Source organism: Salvelinus alpinus, chromosome 38, assembly GCF_045679555.1.
Source record: "Salvelinus alpinus chromosome 38, SLU_Salpinus.1, whole genome shotgun sequence".
NCBI lineage: Eukaryota > Metazoa > Chordata > Actinopteri > Salmoniformes > Salmonidae > Salvelinus > Salvelinus alpinus.
Window position 1 is genome coordinate 2,151,976 of NC_092123.1, and position 12,964 is coordinate 2,164,939.

Here is a 12,964-nt window from a genome sequence, read left to right on the forward strand (position 1 = left end):
AATACTTTGACTTTGTTGTCCTTAAGCCATTTAGTCACAACTTTGGAAGTATGCTTGGGGTCATTGTCCATTTGGAAGACCCATTTGCGACCAAGCTTTAACTTCCTGACTGATGTCTTCAGATGTTGCTTCAATATATCCACATCATTTGCCTACCTCATGATGCCATCTATTTTGTGAAGTGCACCAGTCCCTCCTGCAGCAAAGCACCCCCACAACATGATGCTGCCACACCCGTGCTTCACGGTTGGGATGGTGTTCTTCGGCTTGCAAGCATCCCCCTTGCTACTCAAAACATAACGATGGTCATTATGGCCAAACAGTTCTATTTTTGTTTCATCAGACCAGAGGACATTTCTCCAAAAAGTACGATCTTTGTCACCATGTGCAGTTGCAAACCGTAGTCTGGCTTTTTTATGGCGGTTTTGGAGCAGTGGCTTCTTCCTTGCTGAGCGGCCTTTCAGGTTATGTCGATATAGGACTCGTTTTACTGTGGATATAGATACCTTTGTACCCGTTTCCTCCAGTATCTTCACAGGGTCCTTTGTTTTTGTTCTGGGATTGATTTGCACTTTGCGCACCAACGTATGTTCATCTCTAGGAGATACTACGCGTCTACTTCCTGAGCGGTATGAGAGCTGTGTGGTCCCATGGTGTTTATGCTTGCGTACTATTGTTTGTTCAGATGAATGTGGTACCTTCAGGTGTTTGGAAATTGCTCCCAAGGATGAACCAGACCTGTGGAGGTCTACAATTATTTAAGTCTTGTTTCTTTTGATTTTCCCATGATGTCAAGCAAAGAGGCACTGAGTGTGAAGGCAGGCCTTGAAATACATCCACAGGTACACCTCCGATAGGCTAATTGACATCATTTGAGTCAATCAGAAGCTTCTAAAGCCATGACATAATTTTCTGGAATTTTCCAAGCTGTTTAAAGGCACAGTCAACTTAGTGTATGTAAACTTCTGACCCACTGGAATTGTGATACAGTGACTTATAAGTGAAATAATCTGTCTGTAAACAATTGTTGGAAAAATGACTTGTCATGCACAAAGATGTCCTAACCGACTTGCCAAACCTATAGTTTGTTAACAAGAAATCTGTGGAGTGGTTGAAAAACAAGTTTTAATGACTCCAACCTAAGTGTATGTAAACTTCCAACTTCAACTGTAAGTATTCAGGCCCTTTGCAATGAGACTCGGAATTAACCTCCGGTGCATCCTGTTTTCATTGATCATCCTTGATGTTTCTACAACTTGATTGGAGTCCACCTGTGGTAAATTCAATTGATTGGACATGATTTGGAAAGGAACAGACCTGTCTATATAAGGTCCCACAGTTGACAGTGCATGTCAGAGCAAATACCAAGCCATGAGGTTGAAGCAATTGTCCGCAGCGCTCCGAGACAGAATTGTGTCGAGGCACAGATCTGGGAAATGGTACCAAAACATTTCTGCAGCATTGAAGGTCCCCAAGAACACAGTGGCCTTCATCATTCTTAAATGGAAGAAGTTTAGAACCACCAAGACTCTTCCTAGAGCTGGCCGCCCGGCCAAAATGAGAAATCTGGGGAGAAGGGCCTTGGTCAGGGAGGTGACCAAGAACTCGAAGGTCACGCACCTAAAAACGCTCAGACCATGAGAAACAAGATTCTCTGGTCTGATGAAACCAAGATTGAACTCTTCGGCCTGATTGCCAAGCGTCACTTCTGGAGGCAACCTGGCACCATACCTATGGTGAAGCATTGTGGTGGCAGCATCATGCTGTGGGGTGTTTTTCAGCGGCAGGGATTGGGAGACTAGTCAGGATCCTTGATGAAAACCTTCTCAGGACCTCAGACTGGGGCCAACGTTCACCTTCCAACAGGAAAATTACCTTAAGTACACAGCCAAGACAACGCAGAAGTGGCTTTGGGACAAGTCTCTGAATGTCCTTGAGTGGCCTAGCCAGAGCCCGGACTTGAACTCGATTGAACATCTCTGGAGAGATCTGAAAATAGCTGTGCAGCAACGCTCCCCATCCAACCTGACAGAGCTTGAGAGGATCTGCAGAGAAGAATGGGAGAAACTCCCCAAATACAGGTGTGCCAAGCTTGTACCGTCATACCCAAGAAGACTCAAAGCTGTAATTGCTGCCAAAGTGCCTAGAGCAAGTACTGCGTACAGGGTCTGAATACTTATGTAAATGTGATCCTTTTTAAATTTATTTTTATATATACATTAAAAAAACGTTTTGCTTTGTCATTATGGGTGTGTGTGTGTTTGTAGATTTGGGGGGGGGTGTAATCAATTTTAGAATAATGCTGTAACAAGATGTGGGAAAAGTAAAGTGGTCTGAATACTTTCCAAAGGGGATACATTTTAAATTTGACGTTTTTACAAGTTTGGTTTGAAGGGTAGCGTAGCACAAAAGCACTCCCTCTATGCAGAATGTAAATGGCTATAAATAAATATGGTTCAACTGGCATTAGATAGACAAGTTCAACTAACAAGAATAGCAGTACAGCAAATGTGAATCAACTTTCAGATAATGAATTGAAAGTGGTGTGTGTTAGTCTTTGTGCATGGCTTCTTATTCACAGAGGGCCAGTGTGGGTACAGGGTTGTGTTCTAACCAAACAAAATCACACCTGATTCAACCAATCAGGTCTTGAGTTAAGTCTTCGATTAGTTGAATCAGGTGTGTGTACTGGTTGGCAAGAACAAAAGCCTAAGTGTACATTCATATCTGTGGATACAATTGGACACCCCCCTGTTACGAGTGCTACTTTCATCATGATGAATAGTAATGATCAGTTTATTTGAGTAACTTTAGGGGACATTTTACTTAAATGTCCGTTTGTAAGTTTTAGACATTTGGAAATTAATTATGTAAGAGGTGGGCTTATTTGGAACACACACGGGCTGAAAGCGTACATTCGGTACCCATTAAGCTCAGTCTGGACTTTAAACATATTTTATCAAATATTTGTATCTCTTGTTAAATGTTGTAAGTAAAGTCATAAAACTTGATCAGAGATTTATCTTAAATTTTTCTCCACTTAATTTCTTTATTTGATCCCCCCCCCCCCACAAAAAAAATATTGAGGGCAGTATGTATTGGACATTTCTAAACTTAGATTTTGGTGGGCTTATTAGGTACACACAAATACTAAAATATAGTTTTTGGGTGGAATTTTCCTTTAAGTGTCAGTGGTCTTTTTAAAGAGAATCTGGATATTCTCTGCTGTTACATGCTCATTTCAGGTATTAAAACCCCAAATATGGTTGTACTTGTATTACCCTTGTTTATATTTTTGTTGTCTTTTGAGTCTTGTAAAGCATCTATTACATTTGAGAGCAGTTACATTTCTCCAGCCACATCCTTCAGTTGAAGTGGCGGGGCTGGCCACAGACAATGCTTCCTGATTATCCATTCAGCGTTTTCCAGGGTTAGGAAATACCACAAAATCAGTAGAGCAAAGCAAGCAAACTGATCACAGGTCAGTCAAAAAGTTAAGCATCTATCCCATGTGTCATAAAGCACCACTAGAGTTCAGAGAGAATGTTGCACAGTGTTGATGCACAGTGTTGATGAACTGGTTGTTTTGAGCAAGATAATGTTCTTTCAAGCTGAAAAACAAGGTAACAGTAGCTAGGTTTCCATTCAATTAGCGACAGATTTCCATGCAAATATAAAAAGAATCTGCATAAAACAAGTTGCACGTTTTAGACCAGAGATGTTTACATCAAACTGACTTTTTGCAGATAAAAGGCTGTGCATGATTATGCAATGCACATCAAAATAACTTTTGCCATTTAAATTGGGTGCACGTTTTGGTTTTTGCCCTACCACTATACAGCAGATAAAAATAATTCAAGCTCGATGATGAGTTGGTTATTTCAATCAGCTGTGTAGTGGCAGGGCAAAAAACTAAACGTGTACCCAGGGAGGGCCCCAGGACCGAGTTTGGGAAACCCTGCTTTAACCAACAGCTCGCAAATCAAATCAAATCAAGTTTATTTTGTATTTCTAGCTCAGTGCCTCTTTGCTTGACATCATGGGACAATCAAAAGAAAACAGCCAATGCAATTGTAGACCTCCACAAGTCTGGTTCATCCTTGTTAGCAATTTCTAAACGCCTGAAGGTACCACGTTCATCTGTACAAACAATAGTATGCAAGTATAAACACCATGGGACCATGCAGCCGCCATACCGCTCAGGAAGGAGACGTGTTCTGTCTCTTAGAGATGAATGTACTTTGGTGCGAGAAGTGCAAATCAATCCCAGAACAACCGCAAAGGACCATGTGAAGGTACTGGAGAAAACAGGTACAAAAGTATCCATATCCACATTGAAACGAGTCCTATATTGACATGACCTGAAAGGCCGCTCAGCAAGGAAGCCACTGCTCCAAAACCGCCATAAAAAAGCCAGACTACGGTTTGCAACTGCACATGGGACAAAGATCATACTTTTTGGAGTAATGTCCTCTGGTCTGATGAAACAAAAATAGAACTGTTTGGCCATAATGACCATTGTTATTTTTGGAGGAACAAGGGGGAGGCTTGCAAGCCGAAGAACACCATCCCAACCGTGAAGCACAGGGCTGGCAGCATCATGTTGTGGGGGTGCTTTGCTGCAGGAGGGACTGGTGCACTTCACAAAATAGATGGCATCATGAGGAGAGGAAATTATGTGGATATATTGAAGCAACATCTCAAGAAATCAGTCAGGAAGTTAAAGCTTGGTCGCAAATGGGTCTTCCAAATGGACAATGACCCGACGCATACTTCCAAAGTTGTGGCAAAATGGCTTAAGGACAACAAAGTCAAGGTATTGGAGTGGCCATCACAACGCCCTGACCTCAAGCCTATATAAAATTTGTGGGCAGAACTGAAAAAGCGTAGGTGAGCAAGGAGGCCTAAAAACCTGACTCAGTTACACCAGCTCTGTCAGGAGGAATGGGCCAAAATTCACCCAACTTATTGTGGGAAGCTTGTGGAAGGCTACCTGAAACGTTTGACCTAAGTTAAACAATTTAAAGGCAATGCTACCAAATACTACTTGAGCCTATGTAAACTTCTGACCCACTGGGAATGTGATGAAAGAAATAAATGCTGAAAAAAATCATTCTCTACTATTATTCCGACATTTCACATTCTTACAATAAAGTGGTGATCCTAACTGACCTAGTATAGGGAATTTGTACTAGGATTAAATGTCAGGAATTGTGAAAAACGTATTTCAAATGTATTTGGCTAAGGTGTGTAAACTTCCGACTACAACTGTACATCACGGACAAAGCACATGCCTGCAATCCTTACATCGTAGCGCAGCAGGAGAGAGTGGTTTCATCATGGGAAAATAATAGATCAATTTTTAAAAAGTTTGTCATAGATGGACAAGATTAATATGAGATGAAATGAGAGTTCCTAATGAGTTCAGGAAGCCAAGCTAGAGCTCAGACGTTCACAGCGATGGGGGCAGACGTTTTGATCAAGAGCGAACTTTAGAAAATATGAACATTTTCTCAAACAATAAACATACAGAAATGTATTTTACAGTCATAAGGAACGTGAAATATTAGTAGTTTTATAATTTTATTATGCTATATTTAGAAAGCATATACAGTAAGTCATTTCAAACCATATTCATACAGTTTTGTTGAACAGGAAATAAAATTAAAAAATGTCACTGTGTACTTGAGCTTGTGTCCTCAAGTGTCTACACCTAAGCAATTTATAACTATTTTTACCAGAAAGGTATGATTTTAGCCTTTCTTTGAGTACACATTACTAGTTATTGTTTATGACCCTCATGATAAATAATTACTTTTGGGGATTATATAGATTACATTTAACTGGTTAATCCCGAAAAATGTCTCCAAGTTTTCACCATCATTATAAGGCCCTAGTTATTTTGTTGCTTTGACAAAGTCATTTCTGAAGATGATTATTTATTTAATGTGAGTGATTCATCTTATCACATGAAATGTCTGTCCCTCATTTTAAGGTCAACTCCGTTACATTAACTGAACACTGGTTTTAAAAGAAACAAACATCTTATAGTCAAGTCAGAGTATAATAATGTGTTTTGTAGTAGAAAACTGAGTGGGTTGAGCATAACCCTGTTACAACAAGCTTCCATTCCCCCTGTTAATGGAATTTATGGATGATTTAAGATGAAATCGTCAACCCCGTTACAGTCTACCCTGTTAAGGTCAACACTTACTTTATTTGGCACATAATAGGCACTTACTATAGTCCATTTTATTTCACCTCTTGAAATTGAAAAAAAAAATAATAATTCTTAAAAAAGGAAAGGTTCACTCATTTTGAATGTTATATTGTTTTTGTGCATCTCTGAGTGACGTTCTACCGATTCCCTGGGTCATTTCATGGTTTCGTGTGTATCCGAGTCATTGGCGTTCAAGCAGGCAGAACTCCGTCCGGTATGACGTAGCACTGTGATAAAGTCGCTCTCGCTACACTGGAAGTTAATAGGAATACTTTTAGATTGTGAAAACGTCTATAATACGTCAGATTTCAATACTGGCCCATGTCATAACTCAAATGTCTTCTCTCGAATGAGCCATTGATGATATTCGTGCTTCTACACCTGCATTGCTTGCTGTTTGGGGTTTTAGGCTGGGTTTCTGTACAGCACTTTGATATATCAGCTGATGTAAGAAGGGCTATATAAATAAATAAAAAATGATATTCCTACCTCGAGAAATGTGTAATTTAACTGAGGGTCTTCTGGCACATTTTTCCTATTTACCTGCCTCTTTAGTTCAGGGTGCATTGCATGGTGCCGTAGCCAGAGAAAGTATAGAAAGAGATAGGAATCCAATGATTTGAAGAAACGTATAACGCCCCACCCAGCAGACTGTCGACCAATCGCGTTCACGGTGTCATGTGGTTGCTAAGCTAATCATCACACAATCCCTTCTCAAAGTCAGTGTATATGTACACTGCTCAAAAAAATAAAGGGAACACTTAAACAACACAATGTAACTCCAAGTCAATCACACTTCTGTGAAATCAAACTGTCCACTTAGGAAGCAACACTGATTGACAATAAATTTCACATGCTGTTGTGCAAATGGAATAGACAAAAGGTGGAAATTATAGGCAATTAGCAAGACACCCCCAATAAAGGAGGGGTTCTGCAGGTGGTGACCACAGACCACTTCTCAGTTCCTATGCTTCCTGGCTGATGTTTTGGTCACTTTTGAATGCTGGCGGTGCTTTCACTCTAGTGGTAGCATGAGACGGAGTCTACAACCCACACAAGTGGCTCAGGTAGTGCAGCTCATCCAGGATGGCACATCAATGCGAGCTGTGGCAAGAAGGTTTGCTGTGTCTGTCAGCGTAGTGTCCAGAGCATGGAGGTGCTACCAGGAGATAGGCCAGTACATCAGGAGACGTGGAGGAGGCCGTAGGAGGGCAACAACCCAGCAGCAGGACCGCTACCTCCGCCTTTGTGCAAGGAGGAGCACTGCCAGAGCCCTGCAAAATGACCTCCAGCAGGCTTTGTCTGCTCAAACGGTCAGAAACAGACTCCATGAGGGTGGTATGAGGGCCCGACATCCACAGGTGGGGGTTGTGCTTACAGCCCAACACCGTGCAGGACGTTTGGCATTTGCCAGAGAACACCAAGATTGGCAAATTCGCCACTGGCGCCCTGTGCTCTTCACAGATGAAAGCAGGTTCACACGCACATGTGACAGACGTGACAGAGTCTGGAGACGCCGTGGAGAACGTTCTGCTGCCTGCAACATCCTCCAGCATGACCGGTTTGGCGGTGGGTCAGTCATGGTGTGGGGTGGCATTTCTTTGGGGGGCCGCACAGCCCTCCATGTGCTCGCCAGAGGTAGCCTGACTGCCATTAGGTACCGAGATGATCCTCAGACCCCTTGTGAGACCATATGCTGGTGCGGTTGGCCCTGGGTTCCTCCTAATGCAAGACAATGCTAGACCTCATGTGGCTGGAGTGTGTCAGCAGTTCCTGCAAGAGGAAGGCATTGATGCTATGGACTGGCCCGCCCGTTCCCCAGACCTGAATCCAATTGAGCACATCTGGGACATCATGTCTCGCTCCATCCACCAACGCCACGTTGCACCACAGACTGTCCAGGAGTTGGCGGATGCTTTAGTCCAGGTCTGGGAGGAGATCCCTCAGGAGACCATCCGCCACCTCATCAGGAGCATGCCCAGGCATTGTAGGGAGGTCATACAGGCACGTGGAGGCCACACACACTACTGAGCCTCATTTTGACTTGTTCTAAGGACATTACATCAAAGTTGGATCAGCCTGTAGTGTGGATTTCCACTTTAATTTTGAGTGTGACTCCAAATCCAGACCTCCATGGGTTGATAAATTTGATTTCCATTGATAATTTTTGTGTGATTTTGTTGTCAGCACATTCAACTATGTAAAGAAAAAAGTATTTAATAAGAATATTTCATTCATTCAGATCTAGGATGTGTTATTTTAGTGTTCCCTTTATTTTTTTGAGCAGTGTATATGACAAGAATCCTGTCTATTTTCCTCGAAAGTACGTAATGTCACGATTACAAAGCTGTACGACATGACAGATAAGTTAAATACCTCACATCTCGGGAAAGGATTTGTAATGTTGTACTTTTTGTTGACGAAATTCATGCTAATGTGTTTTTTTAAGCTAGCGCCCAATAGACTCCCATTCAGTCCTTGAAGGAGAGCGCTCCTTGTCCCAGAATCGCCCAGAATGCACCGCGCGGCCCAGTGACGTGCATGGGTAAGGTTTCCTATCTCCTCAAAAGTATATCTGTCATTGCGAATGTTAGACCAATCTGAGAGACACATCGATCTGCAGTTTGAACATGGTGAGATTGTAGATTGTAGACTCCTAAATTGAGAGTGCAGTTTGTTTAGGCAATTTTAAAGCTAACTACAGTAGCTACTTTACATGCTGATATTGTCTTTGGTATTATTGTGTGTAGCTAACTTGGCTACAAAGCTAGGTAGCTAGCCAGCCCATAGAGAGAGAGCATTGCGGATTTTGTAGTCGACTTGAGCTGGAACCGATTTCCACAACGATTTTCCATGTTGCTACCAACCTTATTATAACACCAAAATGAAACATTTGTTCACAAAAAATATTGTTCTCACAGTGTTATTTAACACTATAAATGTAAGGAATGAGTGGTTTTTGATGGATTTCTCCTTTAAGTTGAACATGTGCACAAAAATGCCTAAGTTACACTACACAAAAGGTATTAATTTGGTGGAATGACCTTTTTATTTTCAGGTTTTTGATATTCCCCTTTGAAAACAACAGTTGCAAGCTTGCAAACGTTATTTTCAATTTAAATCAATACATCTTAATTGACCCAGAAGGGATATTCATATAAAAGATATAGCTGCAAGCAGCCATGGCGGGGTTCATGCACCATCGCTCCACAGCACCACCATCAGGACAAAATAGACTGAGACAGTACAAGGAATGAGAACGTTAAAGAGATTGATCCCATCTAGCTGAGGGTCGTTAGTTTATCATACCGTTTGTGTATCCAGCTAATATTTTATTTGTTTTACCTTTATTTAACTAGGCAAGTCAGTTAAGAACAAATTCTTATTTTCAATGACGGCCTAGGAACACTGCCTTGTTCAGGGGCAGAACAACAGATTTGTACCATGTCAGCTCGGGGATTTGAACTTGCAACCTTTCAGTTACTAGCCCAAAGCTCTAACCACTAGGCTACGCTGCCGCCCCATAATAGAAATAAACATATACAATTTATGTTACTATTGTAAACTCAGCAAAAAAACGAACGTCCCTTTTTCAGGACCCTGTCTTTAAAAGATCATTCGTAAAAAGCTAAATAACTTCACAGATCTTCATTGTAAAGGGTTTAAACACTGTTTCCCATGCTTGTTCAATGAACCATAAACAATTAATGAACATGCAACTGTGGAACGGTCGTTAAGACACTAACAGCTTACAGACAGTAGGCAATTAAGGTCACGGTTATGAAAACTTAGGACACTAAAGAGGCCTTTTAACTGATTCTGAAAAACACCAAAAGAAAGATGAACAGGGTCCCTGCTCATCTGCGTGATGACTGCAGATGTGGCCAGGGCAATAAATTGCAATGTTTGTGCTGTGAGACGCCTAAGACAGCGCTACAGGGGAGACAGGACGGACAGCTGATCGTCCTCGCAGTGGCAGACCACGTGAAACAACACCTGAACAGGATCGGTACATCCGAACATCACACCTGCGGGACAGGTACAGGACGGCAACAACAACTGCCCGAGTTACACCAGGAACACACAATCCCTCCATCAGTGCTCAGACTGTCCGCAATAGGCTGAGAGAAGCTGGACTGAGGGCTTGTAGGCCTGTTGTAAGGCAGGTCCTCAACAGACATCACCGGCAACAACGTCGCCTATGGGTACAAACCCACCGTCGCTGGACCAGACAGGACTGGCAAAAAGTGCTCTTCACTGACAAGTCACGGTTCTCACTTTGGGGTGATGGTCGGATTGGTGTTTATCGTCCAAGGAATGAGCGTTACACCGAGGCCTGTACTCTGGCGCGGGATCGATTTGGTGGTGGAGGGTCCGTCATGGTCTGGGGCGGGCAATCTCAACGCTGTGTGTTACAGGGAAGACATCCTCCTCCCTCATGTGGTACCCTTCCTGCAGGCTCATCCTGACATGACCCTCCAGCATGACAATGCCACCAGCCATACTGCTCGTTCTGTGCGTGATTTCCTGCAAGACAGGAATGTCAGTGTTCTGCCATGGCCAGCGAAGAGCCCGGATCTCAATCCCATTGAGCACGTCTGGGACCTGTTGGATCCGAGGGTGAGGGCTAGGGCCATTCCCCCCAGAAATGTCCAGGAACTTGCAGGTGCCTTGGTAGAAGAGTGGGGTAACATCTCACAGCAAGAACTGGCAAATCTGGTGCAGTCCATGAGGAGGAGATGCACTGCAGTACTTAATGCAGCTGGTGGCCACACCAGATACTGACTGTTACTTTTGATTTTGACCCCCCCTTTGTTCAGGGACACATTATTCAATTTCTGTTAGTCACATGTCTGTGGAACTTGTTCTGTTTATGTCTCAGTTGTTGAATCTTGTTATGTTTATACAAATATTTACTCATGTTAAGGTTGCTGAAAATAAACGCAGTTGACAGTGAGAGGACGTTTCTTAGTTTTTACCTTCTGACATCATTGACCAGTGCTGAGAAGGGCTTCTCCCAGGCATACATTTTGATGATCCTGATTCCAGACACCACTTCATTCATGGTGCGTATCCTATTGTCAGTCAAGGCAGCGGTTTTACTCCTGCAAGAAAAGGAGGTCACTCAGTCAGTTCAGTCACATCTCTTTGTGAACAGAAACTACTGACGTTTCCTGAGTTTAACGAGTCGATGGCAATGTTTCAATTGCATTCAACTAAGAACTCTTTCGTAGAATCAGAGAAGTCTGCATTGCTTTAGGGTTTCATAACGCCTAATCAAAGCTATTACTTCCAGCACTTGTTTTGTTGATTGTGTGAACAACTGCCCAAGCATGAGTTCACGGTTCAATTGCCAGCCAACATATGAAGCTAACTTTTCTTCACATGTGCTTGGAATGTTCTAAGAGGTAAATCATTAGTCAAAACAGAAAAGGGGTTTAAGACAAGGACATCATTTTAACATATAGGTTGACCTATGGGTTACCATTGAACAGGTAGCTCTGACATAGTCAATGAAGCATAGGAGCCACTCACTGAAAAACATTGCCCCCTATAGATAAGGACGAGGACAACTTCTCAAGAAGACCCCACTAAGTTCAAGCCATGTCATGTAACTTATGTAATTCACCTGAGGGAGCCGAAGAGCTTTCCAAACATGGTCTGTAGTGGCAGGAGGAACACAAGGACAGCCACGCCTGCCAGGCACGACGGGCCAATCTCATACCACAGGAGTATGATAACCACCACAGCCTGCAGAGGTGCTATCCAGAGGTAGTGCAGATTGGTGGTCACCTGCAAAGACCAGTGATCCTTGGTTCACTTAGCTGTTACATGTTTCTATGTAGTTGCATTTAGCATAACACAGATAATGAGCCTTCGAGCTGGATTCATGACCTACTACAGCGGCCAACAGGCCACGCTTGTCTTCATAAGCTGCATGGGCTCCCCATGTTATATACGTTCAGTCTGGTTTGAGTTTAGCATCGGATAATTGTAAACATTTGTGCTACGCAGCAATCTGCATTTTCCATTCATCCATGACTTTGTTCTCTCTGTGGATTTAACTTATGTACTTTAGTTGCAAAGACAGGATGACAGACGGCTCAAAGGCATTGCGGATATTGGTGCATTCCATTCCTGTACATTTGACGAAGGGTCAATTGTTATATGTGGCCTCTGTCATATAAGCTACAGCCATACTCTTCAGAAACCTACGGAATGAACTGAGGGAGATGATGTGCTCAACCATTTCATCCAAAGTAACCGCATTTACTTCCTGCTTTTACCTCATCAAACTTGTTGACATCGTTGGATAGCAGGTTCACTATTTGGCCTGTGGTTGTTTTTCCCATCGCTGCACTGCTGAGACACAGGGCCTATGGGGGAAATTACATTTACTAGTAAATTGTTCTTAAAGATTTTAGTTTGTATAATGCTGTATGCAGGTATGTAGCGTATAATGACCTTCTTGTAGATCATGTGACACATGGCCACTCGTATCTTCATGCCGGTCCTCAGGACGTGGTAGTAATAATGAATTTGGAGGACGGTCAGCGCGACAGTGGACAGAGAGATACCAGCAGCGTAGCCTAAGGCCTCATACAGCGCGTTCATATCATCAGGATCGTACTTCTCAAAGTACTGGATCAGCTTTCCCAAGAACACTGGCTGGATCACCTTAATCACCTCCTATTGGAGGAACAAGAGAAGAGGTAGAGAGATTTCAACCTGAACTCAAATCCA

General features: G+C 42.7%; 1 protein-coding gene across 1 annotated transcript in view; it reads right to left on the minus strand.

Moving 5' to 3' along the window:
- The window catches only part of LOC139566400 (ATP-binding cassette sub-family C member 4-like), a 32,179-nt gene that overhangs the window by 16,065 nt on the left and 3,150 nt on the right, over nt 1-12,964 (minus strand). The window contains exons 3-6 of the mRNA XM_071387537.1: nt 12,686-12,910; nt 12,508-12,597; nt 11,850-12,013; nt 11,200-11,325 (exon numbers count right to left, since the gene is read on the minus strand). Of these exons, the coding sequence (XP_071243638.1) occupies nt 11,200-11,325; nt 11,850-12,013; nt 12,508-12,597; nt 12,686-12,910 (605 nt within the window). The remainder of the gene's footprint in view (nt 1-11,199; nt 11,326-11,849; nt 12,014-12,507; nt 12,598-12,685; nt 12,911-12,964) is intronic.